Raw genomic sequence first — 22,820 nt, forward strand, 5'->3', positions numbered from 1 at the left:
TACATATGGCGCACCGTAGTGGGCAGCGATAACCCAAAGATTGGATGCGGAGGCTTTTCGCCATCCCAGCCAACCTCGACTGAGAGACTGTGCTGTGCTGGTGGTATGTTCTCGGAGTCTCTTTCCTCTCTCCCACCCTTCCCAACTGACTTTGTTCTGCTCGGTCCCTAGACTCCCCGTTCTTTTACCCCTCACGCACGCACAACCACCGGCTTTGACAACGGGTCTTGCGCAACTCTTAGGACGGCCGGATTGTCCTACACGCTCTTTTATTTCGATTTAAACTTGCCCTTTCTGTTCGGTCTTGATCACATTTTGCTCTTGCAGCTGGCTCTGATCTCCTGATTGGCCCCTCCCACCTTTTCAGAAAGCCCACATCATGGAGGACTTCCGTCCAGGGCTGGCTGATGATGCCTCCACCATGGCCGATCTGGATCATGTCAATGCGAGTTCTCTGGGCCGTCCGCGGCCACGGCGACATGACGACGAAGACGAGGGATCGGATATTCTGGAAGACGATGACCTAGAGAGTACACTCGGTGCACCGGTCAATGGGCACCTGCATGGCGAGGGGAGTGCGGATGAGGAGAAAGAACTTCCAGTTCACGCCTGCGCGTACGTCTACTCCTTCTACACTTTTGAGATGTCATTCATGCTATGTTCACTAACACCCATTTTATAGGTACTGTGGTATCCACAACCCTAGCAGCGTCGTCAAATGCCTGTCCTGCAGCAAGTGGTTCTGCAGCGCCCGTGGCAATACATCCTCCTCGCATATCGTGAACCATCTTGTCCGAGCTCGCCACAAGGAGGTGCAGTTGCATCCAGCATCCTCGCTGGGCGACACGATCCTCGAATGCTACAACTGTGGCACCAAGAATGTGTTCCTGCTTGGTTTCATTCCAGCCAAGTCCGATACCGTGGTCGTCCTTCTATGCCGACAGCCCTGTGCGGCTATCACATCATCTAAGGATATGAACTGGGACACGTCCCGTTGGCAGCCGCTGATCGAGGATCGGTCTTTCCTTCACTGGCTTGTGGCTGCCCCCTCCGACCAAGAACAGCTTCGGGCCCGTCATCTGAGCCCTCAGGTGATTGCGAAGCTGGAGGAGATGTGGAAAGAGAACTCGCAAGCTACTCTGGAAGACCTCGAGAAAGCCACCGCGGTCGATGATGAGCCCGCTCCTGTCCTGCTGCGCTACGATGACGCCTTCCAGTACCAAAACATCTTCGGTCCTCTCGTCAAGATCGAGGCTGATTATGATCGGAAATTGAAGGAATCTCAATCCCAGGATGGGTTGATTGTGCGCTGGGACCTTGGTCTGAACAACAAGCACCTCGCAGGTTTTGTGCTCCCGAAGCTCGAGCTTGGAGACGTTAAACTGGCAGTTGGTGATGAAATGCGCCTCAAGTACACGGGTGAACTGCGCTCCAAGTGGGAAGGAGTGGGCTATGTGATCAAAATCCCCAATAACCAATCCGACGAGGTCACCATTGAATTGCGTTCCAAGGGCGACCACAAGTCGGTCCCCACAGAGTGCACGCACAACTTTACTGCCGACTACGTCTGGAAGTCGACCTCTTTTGACCGTATGCAGCTTGCCATGAAGACCTTTGCGGTGGACGAGATGAGTGTTTCGGGCTACATTTTCCACCGTCTCCTGGGGCATGAGGTCGCAGCGGCCCCGATGAAGACCCAGATTCCCAAGAAGTTCAGCGTTCCTGGTCTTCCCGATCTCAACGGCAGTCAAATCAACGCGGTCAAGAGTGTACTGCAACGGCCGTTGAGTCTGATCCAGGGCCCTCCCGGTACCGGCAAGACTGTCACCTCTGCCACGATCATCTATCACCTTGCCAAACTCAACGGTGGCCAAGTGCTTGTGTGCGCGCCGTCCAATGTCGCAGTTGACCAGCTCTGCGAGCGCATTCACAAGACAGGGCTCAAAACTGTGCGAGTGACTGCTAAGTCTCGCGAAGATGTGGAGTCTCCGGTCGGTTTTCTTTCTCTGCACGAGCAAGTTCGCATGAACGATAGCAACATCGAGCTGGTGAAACTCAATCAGCTGAAGTCGGAGTTGGGCGAACTGTCCAGCCAGGACGAAAAGCGCCTGAAGCAGCTCACTCGGGCTGCTGAGCGTGAGATCTTGACCAATGCGGATGTCATCTGTTGCACTTGCGTCGGTGCAGGTGATCCTCGCCTCGCCAAATCCAACTTCCGGACGGTCTTGATTGACGAGTCGACTCAGTCCGCGGAGCCCGAGTGTATGATTCCGTTGGTTCTGGGCTGCAAGCAAGTTGTTCTGGTCGGTGATCACCAGCAACTTGGGCCTGTCATCATGAACAAGAAAGCGGCCAAGGCCGGTCTCAACCAATCTCTCTTCGAGCGACTGGTCATTCTCGGCTGCTCGCCCATCCGCTTGAACGTCCAGTATCGGATGCACCCCTGTCTTTCCGAGTTCCCATCAAACATGTTCTACGAGGGCTCGCTGCAGAACGGTATCACTATCGCCGACCGTGTGCGTCGGGACGTCGACTTCCCCTGGCCCATCATTGATGATCCCATGATGTTCTGGTCGAACCTGGGCAACGAAGAGATCTCGGCATCCGGAACCTCGTATCTCAACCGTACCGAAGCCACCAATGTCGAGAAGATCGTCACTCGCTTCTTCAAGGCCGGCGTGCAGCCTCGAGACATTGGTATCATCACGCCTTACGAGGGCCAGCGAAGCTACATCGTCAGTTCTATGCAAGCGACCGGCACTTTCAAGAAGGAGCACTACAAGGAAATCGAGGTGGCCTCGGTCGATGCTTTCCAGGGCCGTGAGAAGGACTACATCATTCTGTCCTGTGTGCGTTCGAATGACCACCAAGGTATCGGTTTCTTGAGTGACCCACGTCGTCTCAACGTTGCTCTTACTCGAGCGAGATTTGGTCTGGTTATTCTTGGTAACCCGAAGGTGTTGTCCAAGCATCCCTTGTGGAACTTCCTCTTGCAGCACTTCAAGGAGCGACACTGCCTTGTGGAGGGGCCCCTGTCCAATCTCCAGGAGTCCCTGATCCAGTTCAGCCGACCGAAGCAAGCGTACCGAGGACCCCAGCGCTTCCAGACGTCTTTCAGCCAGGCCTCCAATCTCAATAGCGGCACCATGAATGGTCGCAATGGTCAGCGCAATGAGTACCATGACTCTGGTTCTGTGGTCGGCTATATCCCCGATGATGTTTCTTCCGTCCATTCTTCCTCCGCCCTGGGCGGTGTTGGCCTTCCCTCAGGATATCCCCCGATGTTCCAGAATTTCTCCGAACCCTGGCCCTCGATCTCTGGAGGTCGTCGTGCCAACGGTAACCGGGCTAAAGGAACTCCGAGTGTGGCTGGCGAGTCCGTGGCTGCCACCGAGTCCGATATCACCGGCAGCATCGTCGATGGAAGAAGCGTTGATCAGGGCGGTGTCAGTCTCGGTGGCTTGAGCATCAACGACATGGGCAAGCAGGCCAGTCTCAGTCAGTCTGATCGTCTGAAGCGTTATGTGGAGTCCGGTGGCCGCGAGCCCTACCGGCCAGGTGTTCCTGACAACAACAGCATCTTTGGAGGCAGCTCCGCCAGCATTCGCGTGACTCGGGGCGCTCCAGGCCACAACCTCCACGACGATGATGACGCCCGCAGCGTTTCCACAGCCTTTGCCAGTCAGGTTGGGGGTAATTACGATTGAGTGAATCTACCCCACGTCCCACGGATTTCCAGGGCGGCCTCCAACAGGCCGACTTGTCCATCATTCAGAGAAGCAAAGGTTCGCTTGTTCGCTTGAGATACCAGGGCTCTTTCGACGCCCGAGTGTCCCGTCGGTTTCTTCCTCATCCACCACAAGGGAGGTTTACTCATCGACCCCGGACATTTTCGGAGACCCGCCTGGTTTCCTCGAGTCCTTGAACAGAGCTTTGCTACCTTCGTCCGGAGTGGCAGTCTCTTTTGGTCCAACACCTCATCATTGTCACCATTGCATCCTCACGGGGCCCGGTCGTCGGGCTGGATGAGGGATGGTGATCGTCAGCCAGTGTTGTGTTCATTATCTGCATCACCATTACCGATTTCCAGTCCCTGTGAGTCCGGTAGCATCTGTCTACTACTGGGCCGCAGTCCAGAATGTACCCTGTCCCCCTTGCCCTCGATTATCCCATAGCCTCCCCCATCTATCCACTTAGATGCTTAGCTATCCCGGTTATCGTGAGCCATCAATCGAGAGTCTTTATTTCATGTTGTTTCCTCTCCAGTAGAACCATTCTTCCCGTATTACCCCACCTCAACAACTCTCATAGCCTCCCAAACTACTTCTTCTAATCACCATGACTCCATCCCGCGACTGGACTACCTACATCGGCTCCTCGCTCATCTCCATCGGCACCCACAGCCTACACATCCACCTCAGCGGCCAGCGACACAACCCCAAAGACCCACTAGTGATCATTCTCACCGGCGCCGGAGACGTGGCATCCTCCCACGTCGCCGTGGAGCCCCTCGTAGCAGCCCACAGCCGCATCCTGCTCTACGACCGGTCCGGGTTAGGCCACAGCGAAAGCGCACCCTACCCTGCAACAGCGGTGAGCGCCGCGCAAGACCTCCACAGCCTGCTCCAGCGCATCGGGCCCGCCGCGCCACTGCTCCTAGTGGCGCATTCGTACGGCGGCATCGTCGCCCGCGAGTACCTGCACGCCTATCCCGAGGATGTGGCGGGGATGGTCCTGAGCGAGAGCGCGACGGAGCGAGTGTGTGATTACTTCCGGGTCCCGGATCCCGATATCACGGCTGTCATGGGGGAGCTACGCTGGGCGACGGTGACCGGGTTGCGGGACCAGTCGGTCCTCTCGAGAGAGCAGTGGCGGCAGCGGGCGATTGATATCTCGCGCGGCGCAGATGGTGCCGCGCAGCAGGAGACGAGTTCGTTGGTGGAGGTTTGTCGGACGTTGGCGGCGAAGAGCCAATTTCAAAGGAGGGCCATGGGGTCCCGGCCGCTGAGTGTGATCCGATGTAATAGCGCCAGCGAGTATGAGCGGGTTTATGCTACGGGTGTGGCAATGGGCAATGGGACTCCCGAGCAGCAGCGCGCGTTTCGTGATCTACTGGATCGGTGGGACGGCATTGATCAGGCGCTGGCGGAGGAACAGCTGCTGCTGTCGTCGCGTACGCATCTGGTGCATATCCCAGACTGTGGACACAATGTCCACCTCGTGCGTCCGGATGTGGTGGCGGCGGAGATTCGGTGGGTTCTGGGTCAGCTAGGGACCTGATTTGGTGCCTTGATCTGTCCCTGTGGTGGGGGGAAGTTGTGTTGGTTCCATTCGAAGTATATAGTTCCCAGATATATTTCTATGAATAGCGTGCACCGCCCTGGGATGGGCCTCGGGATGACGAATATATGGCTGTCGATCCATGTCGATGTGGAGTGAAGTAGTTTTTCCACCTGCAGAACCGAGATAGTCGTCCCGCTCCAGCATCCATGGCAGCCTGAAGCCCACGACTGCCTGCCCGATTGGGTCGTTGGGCATGCCTCCCCTTACTCAGCGGCGGGTCAGGTGACTGTGGCGGGTGGCAAAGCAAGTATGGGTTGCCACTACTCGTTCTTGACTGTACGACGACCACCTCGTCCGGGCTGTCACTCGCGCTGGATGACTGACTATTATTAATGGCTGCCTGGTCGGACTTTGGCAGGCCAACACCGAGAGACAGCGGGTTTGGTCAGCGTGGTATGAGTCACTCCGCCTCTCTTCGTTGACTCCCATATAACGAATCCCTGATCACCCGGGGCGTTCGGTCGGGCCGAGCGATGCATAGTATAAAACAAGTCTAGTCCTGCGTAGAGATTTTGGCAACGGCGTCTCCGGCAGAACAACACAGAATCATCGAACTGCGCCACCACGTCACGTGCCTACCCGCAAGCGTATAAAAGCAAAGTGGATGCCTGACTTTGCTACCTGAAAACTCTGGCATATCCATCTACTCGATCTACTTCCATCCGCCCACTTTCGCCCACCACCACCAAATCCGAGTTTGTGAGGGATTCCCTAGACCAACTCTCTCTGCTTTCCAGTGGTGACTATCCGCCACCGTCCGCGTCTGTGTTGTTTGTGAATCCCGACGCGTCGTCGCGGTCGCTCCATTCATTCCATCACCGTCAGTTGGTGGGGTCGACCATCACGATATGGGAGACGGCTCTGACTATCCTAGTCCACGAAGTGAGGGTCCCAACGGAGCCACTGCTGCCTCTGTCCTAGCCGCCTTGCCAGACTCCCTCTCCCCCATCGCCAGAATGAATGACCAAGCTCCCCTGAGCTATATGGAAGGGACGCGCCCGCGCCTCTCGGTCCGGCGCGCCAGAGATCCTCCCAAGAACCCCGAGGGCCAGATCTACTGCGACCACCCAGACTGCCACACTGCGCCTCCGACCTTCCGTCGCCCGTGTGAATGGAAGTGAGTTGGGATCCCTCTCCCTGTCACGTCGAAGATGACCATGCATACTAACCATGCGCCACAGTAAACACATGGACAAACATGACCGCCCTTACAAATGCTTTGAACCCGGCTGCGACAAAATCCAGGGCTTCACGTACTCAGGCGGCCTCCTGCGCCACCAGCGCGAGGTGCACAAGAAGAACACCGATGCCAAGAAGCCGCTGATGTGCCCGTACGCCGACTGCAACCGCAGCGCTGGCAACGGATTTACGCGTCAAGAGAACCTGCGGGAGCATCTCCGTCGCCGCCACATGCACACAGACGACGGCTCCATCGTCGTCGACATGCCATGGGAGCGCGGCAATGATCTCGAGGGCGTGCGCGCTTCGTCTTTGCCGAACACCGCCGGCATCAAGCGGAAGCACTCCCCGACGGACACACGGAGCTTCCGGCGACGGATGAGAATGGCGTCGATCTGCACAACGAGCTGAAGCGGTTGCGCCGTGAAGTCCAGGAGAAGGATCGTCGCCTGGAGGAGCTGGAGCGCATCGTCTCCGGTCTCCAGCAGGCCATGCCTCAGCCCGAGCCCGAGCCGCAGCCTGTGTCGCAACCACTGGCCACCGCCGTTGCGCAGGCCGCTGCCCCTCACGTTTAGATTCTACTGCTATGTGATGATTTGCATCCGCGGGCGTTTTGTTTTTCTGAATTTCAGACTTGGACCGATTGCTCTCTGCAATCTCCAATCTGACACAGCATTGACCAAGGCCGGGGACCCGGCCTGTGGTCAAGGTGTTTTCTTTCCCTTTTCCAATGTGAACAATATTAATGGGTCCGGGCGGTGTTCTGTTTGCTCCCTCTCTCTCTCTCTCCGACAGGGGGTCGTCATACTTGTTCTCGCGCCTCATATACCCCGGTGTTCTTCTTGCACGTGGCCCCCCCTTTCTCCTCTTCTCTCTGCCGTTCAAAAGATTCTGTATGCGTCGCTCTGACGGGTTTTTGTTATCAATGGAACTCTCAATTTGCTCGTTGGCTTTTGCTTCTCTGTATTGTATGTAATCTAATCCAGCTAGTTACTCGGTTACTCATGCATTGTTGTTTCGTAGTAGTATAGAGTTAGTAGGTAACTACGGCCCCCATCCCACCACATCAGGCTCCACCTTCAGCCCCATCTCGAGCACCACAAGGCTGGCCCGGATACCTGCGGAGATCGCTTCGGACCGGCTGACGGACTCTTGCGTCGCCATGACTCGCCTGGAGCCTCATGTCCCAGACGGGAGTCCGAGGTATACGAGTAGTGAGTCACTGGGTTCGATCCGGGTTCAAGGCGCGTGGAGGACGCGATGTCACATGATGTGGATGTCTTGCATTAGCTGCTGTCGGTCCATGGAGTCAAAATCATCTAGCATAATAATAATAACAATAATCATAGTGTGTTGTGGTTCTTGTCATCAACAGGCAGCTCTCCCCACGTCTTACCTAATCCGGAGCTGCCCCAATCCATGAGCCCGTCAACTTCACTTGCTTCTTTCTTCGCCCGGATACCCAGTTGGGTCAATTCACCTCCTGAGCTCTCCCAGGCGGTCTTCCTGACGCGGTGGGCAATTGCCCCGAGCCCTTTTTCTACTGGAAGAGGACATGCCCGTCGCTCTTCCACCGCCGAATCTCCTCACTTTCTGTCTGGCCATGACATGACCAAACCCCCCCCGCCAGCATAATGTCTTCATTACCATCCCCACAAGAGGCGCCCATGTCGCAAGACCTGAGCTCCCTCTATGTGCGGACTCATGAATACTCGGCAGCCCCCAAGTATCCGTCCAACTCGGCAGTGCGCTACTTTGTTCCCGCGGACGACAACAACGACTCCTCCTCCTCCGACACCGTGGTGGTCGACAACAAAGTCTTCAACCCGGCCTCCCACACCTTCGCCGATGACGACTTCATCTGCCCGGGCTTCTTCGAGCGCGCCCAGCTCGACGGCTTCACCCGCCGCTTCAATCACGCGCAATGGAGCTACGAGATGCGCCGCGAGGCCCAGCCCGTGCTTCCCTTCCTCTCGCTCGGCCCGTCGTCCTGTCTGCGCGAGCGCGCTACTCTACACGCCCAGGGATTCACTCTGCTGCTGGCTATTCGCAATCGACACTCGGCGCAGGCGCGTCTGGTTTCCGGCGACAAGGCCGCCGCCGAGCTCGGCATCATAGCCGACACGGTCGATGTCCTCGACAACCAAGAACTGATCTCTGCATTTCCGCGTGCGATCCGACGTATCAATGACCACCTCGCCGGGGTCGACTCCTCGCCAGCTCCCACCACGACGCCAGAGCAGAAAAAGAAAGTGCTCGTCTTCTGCGAATCGGGCAACGAACGCTCCGCCAGCGTCGTGATTGCGTATCTCATGGTCATGCTGAACATGGACGCCGCGCGCGCTACACACATGATCCAGCAGCACCGCTTCTGCGTGTCCATTGAAGACCCCCTGAAACGCATCCTCGTTGCGTTCGAGTCCATCCTCGTCGCCAAGCGCGACGTCGAGCATACCCGCCGCACGTCTATTCCTTCTGCCACCGCGCCTACACATCTCGCGCCCCCGCCCATGCCTATGCCGCTGGTTAAGAAACGGAGTTTCCAGGATAGGAGTTACGATGATGACAATGATCAGGTAATGGCAGATAGCGAGATGGATCTGGATGACGAGGAGGAGTTACTTGCGGAGCGCAGGCCGATCGCGCCGTTTCAAGATCGCGTGGTCTAGATAAGGGATTCGACGGGTTCTATCTCTTTTTTTCAGGAGATGGACAGGCAGAGCCATTTACATATTTTATCGAATAGCGAGAGGCGCTTTAGCTTTAGCTGCTACTGATTGACTGACTGGGTTTGCATCTTTAGCACGGCGGATCCAAGGGGAACGGCGCAGTTGAGCTTGATCACTTTATCACTTTTTTCTTTTTGCAGGCAATCATCCTTTTGATTCTTCTTTGACGGAAATACCCAACCCATGCTGCTGTTTTTGGATCTTCTTTTTCTGATTGTAGTTCTGTAATATTTGTGTAGACGCCGTCCATCCTCTACAGGCAGCAAGTGCCAGGCATATCTATCTTGATGGTCGAGATTTTGATATTCACTCTCCCTACCTCTCTCTCGGTTTTTTCTGCCTTCGACAGTGTCTTATCTCTTTTTCTTCCCTCCTGCCTGCCTCTCAACAAACCTACCTGAATCCGAGTCCTCCAGTCTGCCATCCACACCCATCTACTTCTTCCCACACGTCCTTCCAATTGATATTCCCAACCGCCCACCAACCACCTCTCTCTGCCTCATACACACACATCTGAGCATACTCTATCTTTCAAAAGCATTCATAACCTCCAAACCATGCATCCAAACGCGTCCAAGACCCTCACCTAAACACACCTCCACATACAGCCATAACCCATCTATCAACCTCCTCAAATCCACAACAATGAGCGGCGGCTATAACCTCCGCGCACAAATCCATGCCCCCCAGCGCTTCTGCGAAGCAGACTTCGAGAACTTCAGCGAAACACCAACCGCCGCAGTCCTCCAGTCCATGCGCCGTGCCCGCTCGCAGTCCGAAGATGGAGACGGTGAGACACTATTCTCCTCATTGCCGGATGCAGACTCTCGCAGCACAGGAGGACATCAGGTCTCGCAGCGTGCGCCGCGGATCGCTCCGTTTAACCCGAATCTAAAGCCGGCGGCGTTTCCAAGTTTGAAGGACCCAAGGGTGGCATGGAGTGGAAATCACGCGAACAGCCAGGAGAAGCAGCAGGGACAGGGGCAGACGCTACAGCACCAGCAGAGCCCCTGCTCGAGCCAAAATGGAGAGAGATGCAATGGTGTCGGCTTGCAGGATGTCCAGATGGATGAGGTGGATAATCGGACTGCGAGTGACTCGGCATTGAATGCTGTTTATGCGAGAAATATGGCAGTTATGTCTGAGGCTGGGGATGCGGAATCGAACCAGAATGGTTACACTCCAGAGTCGCTCTTGGACTTGGAAGATAGTGATCTTGAAGAACGAGTTGATGCCTCAGAGGTGCTTCTCGCCAAGGTAAGTATGCAGCTCTTCAAAGTCAATATCGGTTATAGGCTGATGACAGGTTATTGTCAGGCCAACAACCCCAAATGGAGCGACCTGAACCCAGCCGTGCAGGTGGAGATCCTTGAGAACCTCCTCCAAATCGGCTGCTGGCGCACCACATCCCGCAAGCTCGGACTCGGATTAGAGGACCGCAAGAAACTTACCACGTACCTGGACACGCGCAACCAGCAGATCGCTCACGAGAACAAGCAATTGGGCGCCATGCGGACCAAGCAGCTGCGGGCATTGCTGCGCGTCGACCACAGCATCCTGCAAAGAACGGGTCCGCCGCCGCAACTGGTTATCAACAAGACTTTTCGCCAGACGGTGCGCGTTCTGCGTGAAAATTACCATACAGACCTGTTTATGTGCCGCGCTGCGGATTTTCTGGCCGCCAGACAGTTCCTGCACCAGCATGGTATCCCGCGCCGGTTCGCAGGAAGTTGGGGCAATAGCCTGGTGGTGCTGCGGGAGTCGGACGATGATGATCTTAAGCCGGAGACGTTTGAGTGGAAGGAAGATCTGGCTCGGGGTCTGAAGAGCTTGGATGAGGCTGATGGCAAGACAAATGACGTTCAAAAAGATGGAATCACCATCGAACGGAAGGACTTCATCGACACCATCGGCTTGGAGAGCAGCGTCAACCCCAGAGACCTGATTCGACGCCCCGGAGATGCAGGGGCGATGCTGGATTGGGGCCGCTACTTTCCACACTGGCAACCATATCCCATCCCTAACCTCAAGCGCCGTCGTGACGGCCTGGTTCGGCTGCAGGTCGGAGTGCAGGGCGCGGCGCAGATCCAGCACATGCAGGAGAGCCGGGCTAAGGTCCGGCCACGGACGCAACGCTCACAAATGTCGTCTCCGCCTGAACGTCTTGAAGCGACACCGTCCAAGGTGTACGATAACAGTCATTCGTTCGGACAGCTGAGCCGAACCATCACCATGTCCCTACCGCCGCCGACACAGATGCCCCTGACGCGGACTCTCGGTGGTAGATGGTCTCTGAACGCCGCGAATCCAGCTATTGGCCAAGCCCGATACAGACAGCAGATAGAGCAGGCCCGGCTCGAATACCAGCAGCGGAAGGAGCAGAATGAAAGGATTGCTGCACCGGTCTTCGCGAAAGAACCTCTAGTCACCGGATCACAGACTCCATCACGGGCTCCGTACAGGCCCACTGCAGAGGATTTTCCGTCGAGCGCGATGATGGTTTCTCATATGACCCATCGAGAACGTCACATCCAACGAGATGAGAGAGAGGAGGCCATCTGGAGAGATCTGCAGGAGACCATGAAGGCTGATCTTGCGGGTTGCGAGGAAGCGGACTGGACATTCATTCATGAGGGGTTCGTGATCCCCGACCAAGACCCGGCCTTGATGGACGTGGAGGAGGTGAATGAGGAGATGGACATAAATGAGATGGCTGCGCAGTACACCAGTGATAGCGAGGCTTCTCTCTCTGATCTTTCGTCATCGATCTAGTTAGGTCCCTAGTTTAGATCTAGGGTCATTTGTATGTAGTTGTAATCCGAGTCCATTTAACGCTGGCCCGTGCGCCGACGCGCATACCCGCGCCTCGCGTCTTCCTTTCTTTCTTTGCGTTTGTTCGTTCTTTTCCATCATGATCTAGTATCGGATAAAACCCAAGAGCATCAACAAACGGGGCGAACAGAATTCCTCCCTGGATGACGTACTTCCCTTCCTGCCATAAGATAGCCCGTCCCTCTCGATCTCGATCTCGATCTCTCGATCCCGATCTTCTCTCCCTCTACACCCACTCGCCATGTCGGCCTCAGATTCGCCCATCACCCCGACCGAATCCTGGGCTGGCTCGCATCAGCCCGAATCTACCGTCCCATCCTCCCCGATGACCGAAAACCAGGATGCGAAGCTGTCCACCGAGAAGGAAGCCGGCCAGGAACATGAATCGGCCGGCGGCATCGACGACACAGAAGGGATGGACAGTAAGGCCAAGGCCCTCATGCATCTCTTGAAGACGAGCTCTGTATGTCGACCCCCCTTTTCATTGTCAGTGGTCACAGTCTAACCTATGTTTGTTTGCGCGTAGGTGTTTGTGGCTATCATGTCCGAAAAAATGAAGAAGCAGCAAGAGGAAGCCCGCCTGGCAGCGATCAAGCAGCAGCAAGCAGCCGCTGAGCAGAAACAGAAGAAGCCTGTCGTCGTTGAGAGACGAGCGACGCGGAACGCCAAAGCGACTGAGCAACCTCCTGCCGACAAACCCACACAACCCTCTGGATCGAAGCGCGGCCGTCCAAAGAAAGCAACACCGGCGGACAGCAAGATTTCCTCATTCTTTAAGAAAGCAGACGTGGAGGTGACAGAACATAACTCCACAGTGCAAGAGGCCCTTGAACACGCTGCGGACGAGTTCGAGGCAAACCCCACGGCCCTCGGTGAGCAGGAGCTGGTTGCTACACAGCAGCCGGAACTGATCACGGGTGGAAAGATGCGTAAATATCAGCTGGAAGGGCTGGAGTGGCTGAAATCGCTCTATTCAAACGGTCTCTGTGGAATCCTGGCAGACGAGATGGGTCTTGGAAAGACAATCCAGTCGATCTCGATGATTGCCTTTCTAAAAGAAAATCAAGCGTCTGGACCTTTCCTCATCGTGGCTCCGTTGAGCACGCTGAGCAACTGGATAGATGAATTTGCCCGATGGACGCCTTCTATCTCGACCGTTCTCTACCACGGGGACAAGGAAACGCGAGCGGATATCAGGTCAAAGCATATGAAGATGCGGGATCAGGCTAAGATGGACTTCCCTGTTGTGTGTACTTCGTACGACATTTGCATGAATGATCGCAAGTTCCTGGCGCAGTATCAATGGCGGTACATCATTGTGGTAAGTTTCATTCTTCCAGGCCAGTATGATTGGCAACTGATCCGATTATCAAGGACGAGGGCCATCGCCTGAAGAACATGAACTGCCGTCTTATCAAAGAGCTGCTCACTTATAACTCAGCAAACCGCTTGCTTATCACAGGCACTCCTTTACAAAACAACATCTCCGAGCTGTGGTCTTTACTGCACTTCCTCCTTCCGGACGTGTTCAATGATCTCAACAGCTTCGAGAGCTGGTTTGACTTTTCCTCTGTGTTGGATAATAGAGGGCAGGCTGAATTGATTGAGCGCCGGAAACGCAACCTGGTTACGACGATGCATGCAATCCTCAAGCCGTTCCTTCTGCGGCGTCTCAAGACTGATGTGGAGACTTCTCTGCCCAAGAAGCGAGAGTACATCCTGTATGCCCCGCTGACGGCAGAGCAGAAGGACCTCTATCGTGAGATTCTCAATGGAACCGGCCGGCAGTATCTTGAGGGACAGGCATTTGAAAGATTGGCGGCTAAGAGTGAGAGTCTGTCGCGTCCCATGAGCCGCAAGCGCAGCCGTGAGAGCAGTGATGCCAGCTCTCTTCCGAATAAGAGCGTGAAATCGAGCCGTTCCGCCACACCAGCGAGTACGAGTACGACTAGCTCTATTCGTCGGCGCCGAAGTGTTCGGCCTTCTTACAAAGAGGTGAGTGATCGCGCTTTTGACGCCAAGTTGCGCCAGTTGGAGAAAGGAATCGAGGATGAGCCGGAGATTGTCGAGCAAAGCGAGACTGAACTCGAGGAATTGGAAAGGGCCAAGACAATCAAACTTGCCAGTACGTATCTGCCACGAAGCTGAAGTCACTGCGGCAACTAATTCATCCCAACAGAAAAGGAGATTGGACAAAAGAAAATGCAGAACCCAATCATGCAAGCACGTCTAGCATGTAACTCTCCTCACAATTTCTACTGGCCCTGGACAGACGAGTCATCGCCCGTTGATGAGACTCTCGTGTCAGCATCCGGGAAAATGCTCCTGCTGGACCGCCTGATTCCCTTCCTCCTGAAGAAAGGCCACAAGATTTTGATCTTCTCCCAGTTCAAGACGCAGCTGGACATCTTGCAAGACTGGGCCACGGAACTTCGCTCCTACAAGTGCTGCCGCATCGACGGAGCAATCGCGCAGGCGGATCGTCAAGCCCAGATCAAGGCCTTCAACACAGACCCGCAGCACAAGATCTTCCTTCTGAGCACTCGCGCCGGCGGCCAGGGCATCAACCTCGTCGCGGCCGACACGGTCATCCTCTTCGACTCCGACTGGAACCCACAGCAGGACCTGCAAGCCCAAGACCGTGCTCACCGGATTGGCCAAAAGAAGCCTGTGATTGTGTACCGGCTGGCGACGAAGGGGACAGTCGAGCAGACGCTGCTCGAAAAGGCAGACTCCAAGCGCCGTCTCGAGCGCCTGGTGATCCAGAAGGGAAAGTTCCGTTCCTTACTGGAGACCGGTGCTACCGCCCAGGACGTGGAAGAGCTGCGCAAGGTCCTCGGCGAAGATGAGTTCGAACGCTTCGAGGCCGGCGCAGACCCCGAGTCTATTCTCTCCGATAAAGAGCTTGATATCCTTACTGACCGAAGTGAGGAGGCGTATGCCCGCGCTGAGAAGGGGTTGGATCAGGCTGGTCATGCATTTGTAGCTGTTGAGACGAAGAGGGATGGTGGGGAGACTCTCATGGCGTGAGGCTGATCGAGTCTTGAAATCCTTTTTGAGTTCGTGGTGTTTTAGCTTGGTGGTGTTCTGGAATTTCCCTAGCTGACTGTCGTCGGCTGTACTCTACTTGCTGGATTAGAGGTCAGCGTTGATCTTGGGATGGATTGCTCCCGGCGTGATTTGCGGTATTGCATTGCGATGCACCAGAGCGGATTGGATAGATGTATGTGTACTATTAGATGATCTCTTCAGATAGGTCACAATGATATCAACGGCTGGATTTTATTCAAAAAGTTAGGCGGCTCCTATGGCCATGCAAACAAAACAATCCACAAAAAGCACAGAGAAGCCCAATGAACGCCAGGGTCGGCTGTACAGAACAGAGCAAACGAAAAGGGGGAAAGCTTCATATATGCGGTAGAATGAACGCAACAGACACAAGGATCATCGACGCCTCGCGTCTTCGATCTGCTGGCGCACATCAGACAGGACTTCACGGCGCTGCGCCAGATGGTTCTTCAAGCCATCGACCTGCTCGCCGACAGTCTTAACATCGTCCCGCAGGCGCTCGAGTTCCTGACCATCTTTACTCCTCCCCACGCCCTCGCGCAACTCCCGCAGCTCCCGCTCCTTATATTCGAGCAACTGCAGCGCCTCTTTCTTGATAAGCACCCAGTTCGGCCGGCCATCGTTCCGCGGCCGATCGCGACGCGTATCAGACGCCTGGTTCGCCGCGTTCAGCTTGGTCTCCAGCTCCGCCAGATCCCGCCGCAGCCGGACCTTCTCCCACTCCTCGTCCTGGATGGTGTCGCTGAAATCCGTGCCCTTGGGCTGGTAGCTGCCCTTGCCACCCACGCCCAGCCGGCTGAGATAGGTGTCGCCGAATTTGGTCTTGCGCCCTGTGCGGGTCTCGGTGCCACCGTCTGTGCCGTAGCGCTGGGCCGGCAGCGCGTTGTCGAGTTGGTAGTCGATTTGGTTGTTCTCGAAGGAGGCGCGCAGCGACGCGGGGATGCTGCGCGGGATGCGGAAGCCTTCGTGTCGGTAATTGAGGATGTGGAGGAAGGCGAGCGTGGCGTCTTTGTTGATGGCGCCGCTGGCGGAGGGGTTGACGAGGTTCCAGGCGGAGCGGACGTCGGTGTCGGGGACGTCGAGGGATTCGTAGAGTGGCTGGAGCGATTCAACTGGGTTATGCGTCAGCCAATGCTTCTTTCAAACAAAGCAAACGACTCACAGGTCGTCTCGCCACGGGGGTTGCGGTTCGCGCTGTAGATCTCCTCGTACTTGGCCCTGTCGCCGGGGTTCATGTACCAGTCAAAGCCATCCTTCAGACCCAGCGAGTCGTCCTCGTCCTCTATACGCTCGAATTGCTCAGGACGACTACTCAGGGCACGCGTCGCATGCACCAGATGCGACTTGGACTCCGGGACCAGCCAGTCTGGCAGCACGGCGGGCACTTCTTGTAATTCCTATTTGCCGAAAGCGTCAGCACGACACTTCTCCAGTAACACGCACCCAATACATACCCCATTGACGAGATCAAAGACCAGGCGCATTGCCACGCAGAACTCCTCGAAATCTAGCTCTCCGTCACCGTCAACGTCGGCAATGTCCCACACCTTCTCGAGCTGGTCATCGCGCAGCCGGCTGTTCCTCAGCACGGAGGCGGCCTGCGAGCTGTTCAGGCGCGACTGCCCGCCGGCGAGCGAGGAGAAGATCTCCCAGTACCGCTCGATCTCCCATTGCTCGATCTTCTTGGACGACATGGTGGCGGGGTGGATGGGGAGTGTGAGAAGGTGACGAGGAACTGGGGCAATGACGGGGGCGGTCGGACTATGGTACTTCCGCGGGGCCTAGCCACAGTGAACGGAGTGGGCAGCAACAACAACAGTGGTGAACAAGAGAACCGAAAAAACCGTATTCATTGATGCTTTTGTCCTTCTCCTCTTCTGCTCTGTGGGGTCCAAAGGTCAAGGTGCCTCCCACGATATAATAATTGCGGGGACTGGACTCCAACAAGGGGGCTGCAGAAACAGTCTCATATAAAAGAAGTGAATCATGCCCTAATCGGGCGCACCTAATTCTGCTATTCTGTTCCATGTATTCTATAGGATCCCAGGTCAAGGCACATCCCATATTCTATTGGCGGAGACTAAACCCAAATAACAAGTAGTGACCCAAAGACGAGCCAACTATACAATACGCAGTCCCCTGGCGTTTTTGAATTCTTAGGGGTTCTCAAGAATATCCCACGCCTTTTTCATCCCACTCCGTTTTTTCTTTTGTGTTTAGTTTCTCCCAGAAAGTTAGGTTGCGATTATTGAAGTACAATTTCATGCTCAATGGAGGAGGTTTATTAGATTCTATGGCAAAATTGGTTTTCATCCTAGGGTTGCATAGTGGTCGGGGTCTGTGTCGGAGGTATGAAATCGTGACGATGGATTTGCCATTCGTTTTTGCGCACCATAGCAGTCATGTACATGCTGCAGGAACTCAGATTTGGATCGAGCGCGATTCTGTCGAGCAAAAAGGATACGAGATGGTTTGACGCCCGCGGGTGTTATATCGGCGATCACGTCTAATAGAAGAGGATCTTTCAAATGGATATTATTAAACATCCATTTGCACCCATAGCACCAGAGTCCATAATCAATACCATGGGTAGGTGATAGCGAAGGAAACGGTATAGATCCCATTCCTTCAAAGTCATCCGAATGAACGACCTGATCCCTCATCACTGTTGAGAGGTCTTGATTTATTATCCGCACAGGTTCCTTGCGAAGACACCTGAATAGGACACTCCTCATTCCCCTTGGAAAGGATCTGATATCCATACGGGAATTGCCTAGGGCATCTATGCGCCCACGGAGCTTGGGTTCAAGTTCTCGGGCTTGCTTGACATTGATAAGGCGTAGGCGTTGGCGACGTGATTTTTGGTCAGTAGTGTACGTTCCCGGGATGCTGTGTAAGGTTGGAACATGCTTCAGGTCATTGGATGTGAGGGAAAAGCACTTCCGCGCAAGAGAGGATGAGATGAGCCATAGATCGGTGTTGTCGCACAGACAGTGATAGCAGCATCGTTGGCAGGTGAGAAGAAATAGGAAGGCTCCATACTCTCCACAGGAGATACATGCCTTAGACTGCATAGCTTGGTAAATGGTCGCAGCTGGGTGAAAATGAAGAAGGCCAGTTTGGCCTAGGGCTTTCAAAGTGCGCGGCGCATACTGCATTAGGTCGCGATATGCTGGCAATGACTCAACAAGAGTTTTGCCCTGTAAAGACGTACGTGAAAAGTATGATAAGGATTGAAAATCCAGAAGGTTGAACGTCAAATGTAGTATTTCAAGGGGGAGGCGATCGAGGAAACCAACTGACGAAGGGGCCTGGCGCTTGATGAATGACCGTTTGGCTGGCTCTGCAATTGTGATCATTCCTTCCATTATGGGGCGAGGTCGATAGGACAAACACGATACGATCTGTTCCGGGGTATATTTTTCATCATCCATGGTTGAGAGTTGCTGGTGAGATGTTCCATGAGGAATACCGATGAGAAGCTTTGTTTACATTGTTTACGTCTGATTATATAATATTGGAGACAGCAAGGTGACTTCCCAACTGCTCTTCGTGTCGACGCTGATACTGGGTGAGCTGGTGTAATACCGGATATAGTTGTTGTTCTTCGTCTTGTTTAAACTCAATTGGAACGGAGGCAGCAAGAGGAGCGATTAGTGTCTATCTATGATACATGGATGAGTGGCGTAGATCGACGTCCTCAGCGACTCTTCTTGTCAGCTTCAGCTTTCTCCTTTTGCTCTTGCTGTGCTTTGAGCTGCCCGCTGACCTGGACAATGGCCCGCTCCGCTTCCAATGCCAGCTCGGGCGCCTCCAAAATTGACGCCAGCTTCTTCGCATCGGACATCTTCAGTAACACCCGGTCATCGCTCTGCTCCATGTCCTCGACCATCTCCGATGGCGGGGTATCGACCTGGGTATCGTCGAGCGCATACGATGCGCGCTTGGCATATAGCCGTTCCAGCTCGGGGAGGGATATAGGATTGAGAAGGTCGTTTTGCACCAGATATTCCAAGTGTTTCGAGCCGTTCAATGCTGCAGATGACACGGGTCAGCATAATACATATAAACAGAGACGGCAGCACCAACCTCGCCAATGAGACCAGCCTCGATAAACTAGATAGAAGAAGGGGATATTCGGGATTCTGCATCATCTCCATCAGCACGGCGACCACCAGCTTCGAAAGAGCACATACATGGGGATCAGCCCCAGCGGCGCAGTAATCGGCGCCGCCGCAAAGCTCCACCACATCTTCTTGCGATGCAATTCCTGCCTGTCCGTGGCAATCGCTCGCAGCAGATTGGGGATGCGGCTCAATCGCACCGAGTTGCCCGGGAAGAGCACATCAATCTTGTGTGTGCCATATTGGTCATCCAGACGCCGCTGCGCATTGAGCGAAGGGATGCTCTTCAGTCCCCATTCTTCATAGGGGATGCGCTGTTGCATTCGGTTCCCCCAGTGGACGAGATGCTTCTTCCAGCCTTTCTCGGCTTCCTCCCAGGTGGCCCAGGTCTGAGCGGCTTTGCTGGTGACCCGGTCCAGCAGGGACAGCTCCTTGGGCGAATCCCTCCGCAGTGGCCGAGCGTAGATCAGCACCCGTCTCGTCGAGATTGGGATCAGAAATAGGCGCATGATCGAGACTATCGGTGGGAAGCAGGAACTAACAGTCGTGAACAAGCCGCATGTCTTTGGTTGATAATGACCAAGTTGGGAGGCAGTGGCAGAAACCACACGTCCGCCCGCGCCACACGTCATTCTGCACCTTCGTTCGGCCTAGAGCTTCCGCCTAGCTGGTTTTCTCCCCCATTCGCCTGTTCTTCTTTCGGTCGTGTTTGTTTTGTTTCTTTTTGCATCTTTTACCCACCTATTGGCACTCGGTAGGCAGCGGGGTATGCTGCGGCCTGGGCTCAATTAAGCTGCATCCTCCAGTCTCGCTGTTTTCGCCAGTGTTCCCCATCGTCAGCCATGGCTGAGATGCAGGGCGTCCAGGCCGAGAATGGCACTGGGCGCGTCTTTGAAGAGAGTCTGTCGGAGAAAATGCCCATTCCTTCAGGACCAGGGGCCCCAGCTACGCGCCTCAACCAGCTGAGCATTGATACCCAAGCGGGTGATTCGGTTCGCAACAGCGCTTCGGAGTACTCGGCATTGCGTACCTCAGAGGGAATGATGATCCCGGAGGTCGTTGGGCCTCGACAGGTTACGCGCACACTGCCCGGTAGGTGATCGGCCCAGTCCGGAGGTGAAGATGTTTTGACTGACAATGGGTCTACACAGCATGGATTCGGTCAATCGAGATCGAGGCGGACGACGACGACGAAGCAACCGCCACCGATCGCCTGCTTCCCTCCCAACCGAACGATGCGCTTGTCGCTCAACACAACCATTCGCCCTATACGCCCCGACCCGAATGTTCCGAGTCGCGCGATCCGAAGCGGCTCGGAGAAGACAAGTCGACCGTGCAAGACCGCGAATCGCGCTGGGTAACATTTTCACGCGCGATCCAATACCCCCGAGAGACAGGCAGAGAGGAGGAGAATCGGGTGACGACGGAATGGATGGATGAGAATCATGGCGATTACTCCCAGCCATGGCGCGGCCAGCTCCTGGATGGCGACAGCCCAGAATATCCACTGCACACCGCGAGCCGTCGACGGGATGCCTGGTTCAGGCGCTTCCACAGTTCCCTGCTCAAGAGCCCCATTGTACCTCTGGTTCTGCGTCTGACGGTCTGGTGCTTCTCGCTCTCGGCCCTGGCGCTGGGAGGCTCCATCCAGCACATCGCCAACGGCTTGCATCGTTCTCAGGGGCCGTCGGCATTGATGGCCATTATTGTTGATGCGGTGGCCTTGGTCTATCTTATCTACATCACGTTTGACGAGTACACGTCCAAACCCCTAGGTCTACGGTCCCCCTCCGCCAAAGCACGTCTGATTTTGCTGGATCTCTTCTTCATTGTTTTCGACGCGGCCAATCTGAGTTTGGCATTTGACTCCCTCGCGGAGGTGACTGGCTCTTGCAAGGAGGCCGAGGTCAACCATACCTTGGAGCCAAAAAACAATTCTATCTGTGTTCGACAAAAAGCTCTTTCATCTGTCCTGTTGGTCGCGCTACTAGCTTGGCTTATGACATTTGCCCTCAGTGTTCTCCGGTATGTCCTGAGTCTTGTGGCGTTGGGGTTGCTCCTTTACTGACATATTCATAGGCTCGTTGAAAGAGTGGCCAAGTGACCGAGTCCCATTGCTTTTCTGCTAATTTTCATTTTGCATTTTGAGTTGCGAAACCTTGCTTCTGCCGACCACACCAACTTTCGGCATAGATCATTTTTGTACAGCTAGACATGCAGAGCTGGTCCATCATCTCCGTACAGCGGGTCTCTCTTGAACCAGGGCAGATTTTGGATGTTCTCAACCTTGGCCTCTTCCCCCGGTTGCCCATAGCACATATCCCAGTGCTTCCCGCGAGGATACGCACCGACCATTTTGAATGGCTCCGCACTCCCGTCCAGGTCATCTAAGAGTCGGTGTCCCACCCCGGCAGGGACAATGATGAGGTCGCCCCGCTGCACCGTTGGCTCAAACCGGTCGGGATTCTCCTCGCCCCCGAAGCACAGCCGGGCGCGGCCCGAGATCACGCCCAGGACCTCGTGTGTGGTGGAGTGGAAATGGGTCTGGCTGTACATGGTGTAGACCCATTGCGGGTCTACTTCGCCGGTCTCTTTCAGACACGCGGACAGCTCCTCGGATGTATCAAAGGCGCTATGGTAGATCATGAGTGGGTGGGACTGGATAGAGGTGTTGGGGATGCGGTGCCATTTTGGGATTTGGCGGGTGGTCACTTTGATGTTCGACTGTGGGGTGACAGTCATGGTGTTCGGTGATGGAGGGTGTTTGGTGGTGGTTGTATAGCAAGACCGATCCATACCCTATTCTCAGCTTGGACATGACGTCATGGCAGATAAACATCGAAGCATACATTGACACCTACACACATACCGGAAGATAGCGTCATTTAGACAATTACCAGATGGGCCTACGAGATAACGCCATCGACGGCCACCTAGATGTTTCACATGACTCACTATAGAAGGCCACCCGATGCAACAGGCTGCCTCGTGAGGGACCGGTGGAGCAGTGCACCTACCACGAGACGCTGAACTGTCCAGCTTCCGCCTCGCCAGTACCAACTGGAATCCCCTGTCCCCCGTGAGTCTGTGAGATATCAGCAGGCATTGATACATCGTTCATCACCAATCCAAACTACGTAGTCCTTGGGCCATGCCCTTAGTCAGCCCTGACCGCCTGCCCAAAAGTCCCTCCCCACGCGCCCTACGGTCTCTCTCAGCCTCACCCGCCACATCCTTTGGCCTTCTCTTCCTTCTCTTTCGCTTTGCAGGACTCTCGGGGGGCTTTCTTCTGGCTCAGGTCCTTCGTTTCTCGCAGATTCCATTCTATCTTGCCAGCGCGCATGGTCCTTGCGGAACCGGTCTGCAAGGCGTCTATTCTGTCCGCTGCAACCGTCTGAGGTCTCTCCCCCTTGAACTGTGACCGTGAGGTGTCTGCTCCTGATATGGGCCCATAAATATGCTGGTGCATGTTCATTAACTTATACCTCGGTTACTGCAGACTTGAAATTTCTCTCTCCCCTTGTCCCCGACCTCCCGCCCCACG

At 55.1% G+C, this 22,820-nt stretch overlaps 12 protein-coding genes across 12 annotated transcripts; 7 read left to right on the forward strand and 5 right to left on the reverse strand.

Moving 5' to 3' along the window:
- Positions 1-379: 379 nt before the first annotated feature.
- N7510_002893 (putative regulator of nonsense transcripts) lies at positions 380-3,707 on the forward strand (the record flags this gene model as incomplete). The annotated part of the gene is made up of 2 exons (XM_056974820.1): positions 380-615; positions 683-3,707. 2 exons carry the CDS (start codon positions 380-382, stop codon positions 3,705-3,707), a joined length of 3,261 nt encoding a protein of 1,086 aa, XP_056834776.1.
- A 631-nt stretch (positions 3,708-4,338) lies between these two features.
- On the forward strand, positions 4,339-5,280 carry N7510_002894 (alpha/beta hydrolase; the record flags this gene model as incomplete). The annotated part of the gene is made up of 1 exon (XM_056974821.1): positions 4,339-5,280. One exon carries the CDS (start codon positions 4,339-4,341, stop codon positions 5,278-5,280), a length of 942 nt encoding a protein of 313 aa, XP_056834777.1.
- Positions 5,281-6,191: 911 nt separating this feature from the next.
- Positions 6,192-7,097, forward strand: N7510_002895 (putative C2H2 transcription factor; the record flags this gene model as incomplete). Its single annotated transcript, XM_056974822.1, has 3 exons — positions 6,192-6,460; positions 6,525-6,819; positions 6,888-7,097. The coding sequence occupies 3 exons, from the start codon at positions 6,192-6,194 to the stop codon at positions 7,095-7,097; spliced, it is 774 nt and encodes a 257-aa protein (XP_056834778.1).
- Positions 7,098-8,156: 1,059 nt separating this feature from the next.
- N7510_002896 (dual specificity protein phosphatase family protein) lies at positions 8,157-9,191 on the forward strand (the record flags this gene model as incomplete). Its single annotated transcript, XM_056974823.1, has 1 exon — positions 8,157-9,191. One exon carries the CDS (start codon positions 8,157-8,159, stop codon positions 9,189-9,191), a length of 1,035 nt encoding a protein of 344 aa, XP_056834779.1.
- Positions 9,192-9,896: 705 nt separating this feature from the next.
- Positions 9,897-12,023, forward strand: N7510_002897 (uncharacterized protein; the record flags this gene model as incomplete). Its single annotated transcript, XM_056974824.1, has 1 exon — positions 9,897-12,023. The coding sequence occupies one exon, from the start codon at positions 9,897-9,899 to the stop codon at positions 12,021-12,023; it is 2,127 nt and encodes a 708-aa protein (XP_056834780.1).
- Positions 12,024-12,324: 301 nt separating this feature from the next.
- Positions 12,325-15,113, forward strand: N7510_002898 (putative SNF2 family helicase/ATPase PasG; the record flags this gene model as incomplete). The annotated part of the gene is made up of 4 exons (XM_056974825.1): positions 12,325-12,546; positions 12,610-13,404; positions 13,458-14,208; positions 14,263-15,113. 4 exons carry the CDS (start codon positions 12,325-12,327, stop codon positions 15,111-15,113), a joined length of 2,619 nt encoding a protein of 872 aa, XP_056834781.1.
- A 414-nt stretch (positions 15,114-15,527) lies between these two features.
- Positions 15,528-16,846, reverse strand: end3 (cytoskeletal adaptor protein SagA; the record flags this gene model as incomplete). The annotated part of the gene is made up of 3 exons (XM_056974826.1): positions 15,528-16,264; positions 16,315-16,549; positions 16,607-16,846. The coding sequence occupies 3 exons, from the start codon at positions 16,844-16,846 to the stop codon at positions 15,528-15,530; spliced, it is 1,212 nt and encodes a 403-aa protein (XP_056834782.1).
- A 615-nt stretch (positions 16,847-17,461) lies between these two features.
- Positions 17,462-18,520, reverse strand: N7510_002900 (F-box domain-containing protein; the record flags this gene model as incomplete). Its single annotated transcript, XM_056974827.1, has 1 exon — positions 17,462-18,520. The coding sequence occupies one exon, from the start codon at positions 18,518-18,520 to the stop codon at positions 17,462-17,464; it is 1,059 nt and encodes a 352-aa protein (XP_056834783.1).
- A 332-nt stretch (positions 18,521-18,852) lies between these two features.
- On the reverse strand, positions 18,853-19,785 carry N7510_002901 (mitochondrial K+-H+ exchange-related family protein; the record flags this gene model as incomplete). Its single annotated transcript, XM_056974828.1, has 3 exons — positions 18,853-19,187; positions 19,242-19,297; positions 19,349-19,785. The coding sequence occupies 3 exons, from the start codon at positions 19,783-19,785 to the stop codon at positions 18,853-18,855; spliced, it is 828 nt and encodes a 275-aa protein (XP_056834784.1).
- Positions 19,786-20,118: 333 nt separating this feature from the next.
- N7510_002902 (phospholipase D regulator) lies at positions 20,119-21,380 on the forward strand (the record flags this gene model as incomplete). Its single annotated transcript, XM_056974829.1, has 3 exons — positions 20,119-20,368; positions 20,428-21,301; positions 21,356-21,380. The coding sequence occupies 3 exons, from the start codon at positions 20,119-20,121 to the stop codon at positions 21,378-21,380; spliced, it is 1,149 nt and encodes a 382-aa protein (XP_056834785.1).
- A 104-nt stretch (positions 21,381-21,484) lies between these two features.
- N7510_002903 (cupin domain-containing protein) lies at positions 21,485-22,018 on the reverse strand (the record flags this gene model as incomplete). The annotated part of the gene is made up of 1 exon (XM_056974830.1): positions 21,485-22,018. The coding sequence occupies one exon, from the start codon at positions 22,016-22,018 to the stop codon at positions 21,485-21,487; it is 534 nt and encodes a 177-aa protein (XP_056834786.1).
- A 478-nt stretch (positions 22,019-22,496) lies between these two features.
- On the reverse strand, positions 22,497-22,745 carry N7510_002904 (uncharacterized protein; the record flags this gene model as incomplete). The annotated part of the gene is made up of 1 exon (XM_056974831.1): positions 22,497-22,745. One exon carries the CDS (start codon positions 22,743-22,745, stop codon positions 22,497-22,499), a length of 249 nt encoding a protein of 82 aa, XP_056834787.1.
- Between the last annotated feature and the right edge of the window lie 75 nt (positions 22,746-22,820).

Source organism: Penicillium lagena (assembly GCF_028827675.1).
Source record: "Penicillium lagena strain IBT 129212 chromosome Unknown utg000002l_segment0_segment0, whole genome shotgun sequence".
NCBI lineage: Eukaryota > Fungi > Ascomycota > Eurotiomycetes > Eurotiales > Aspergillaceae > Penicillium > Penicillium lagena.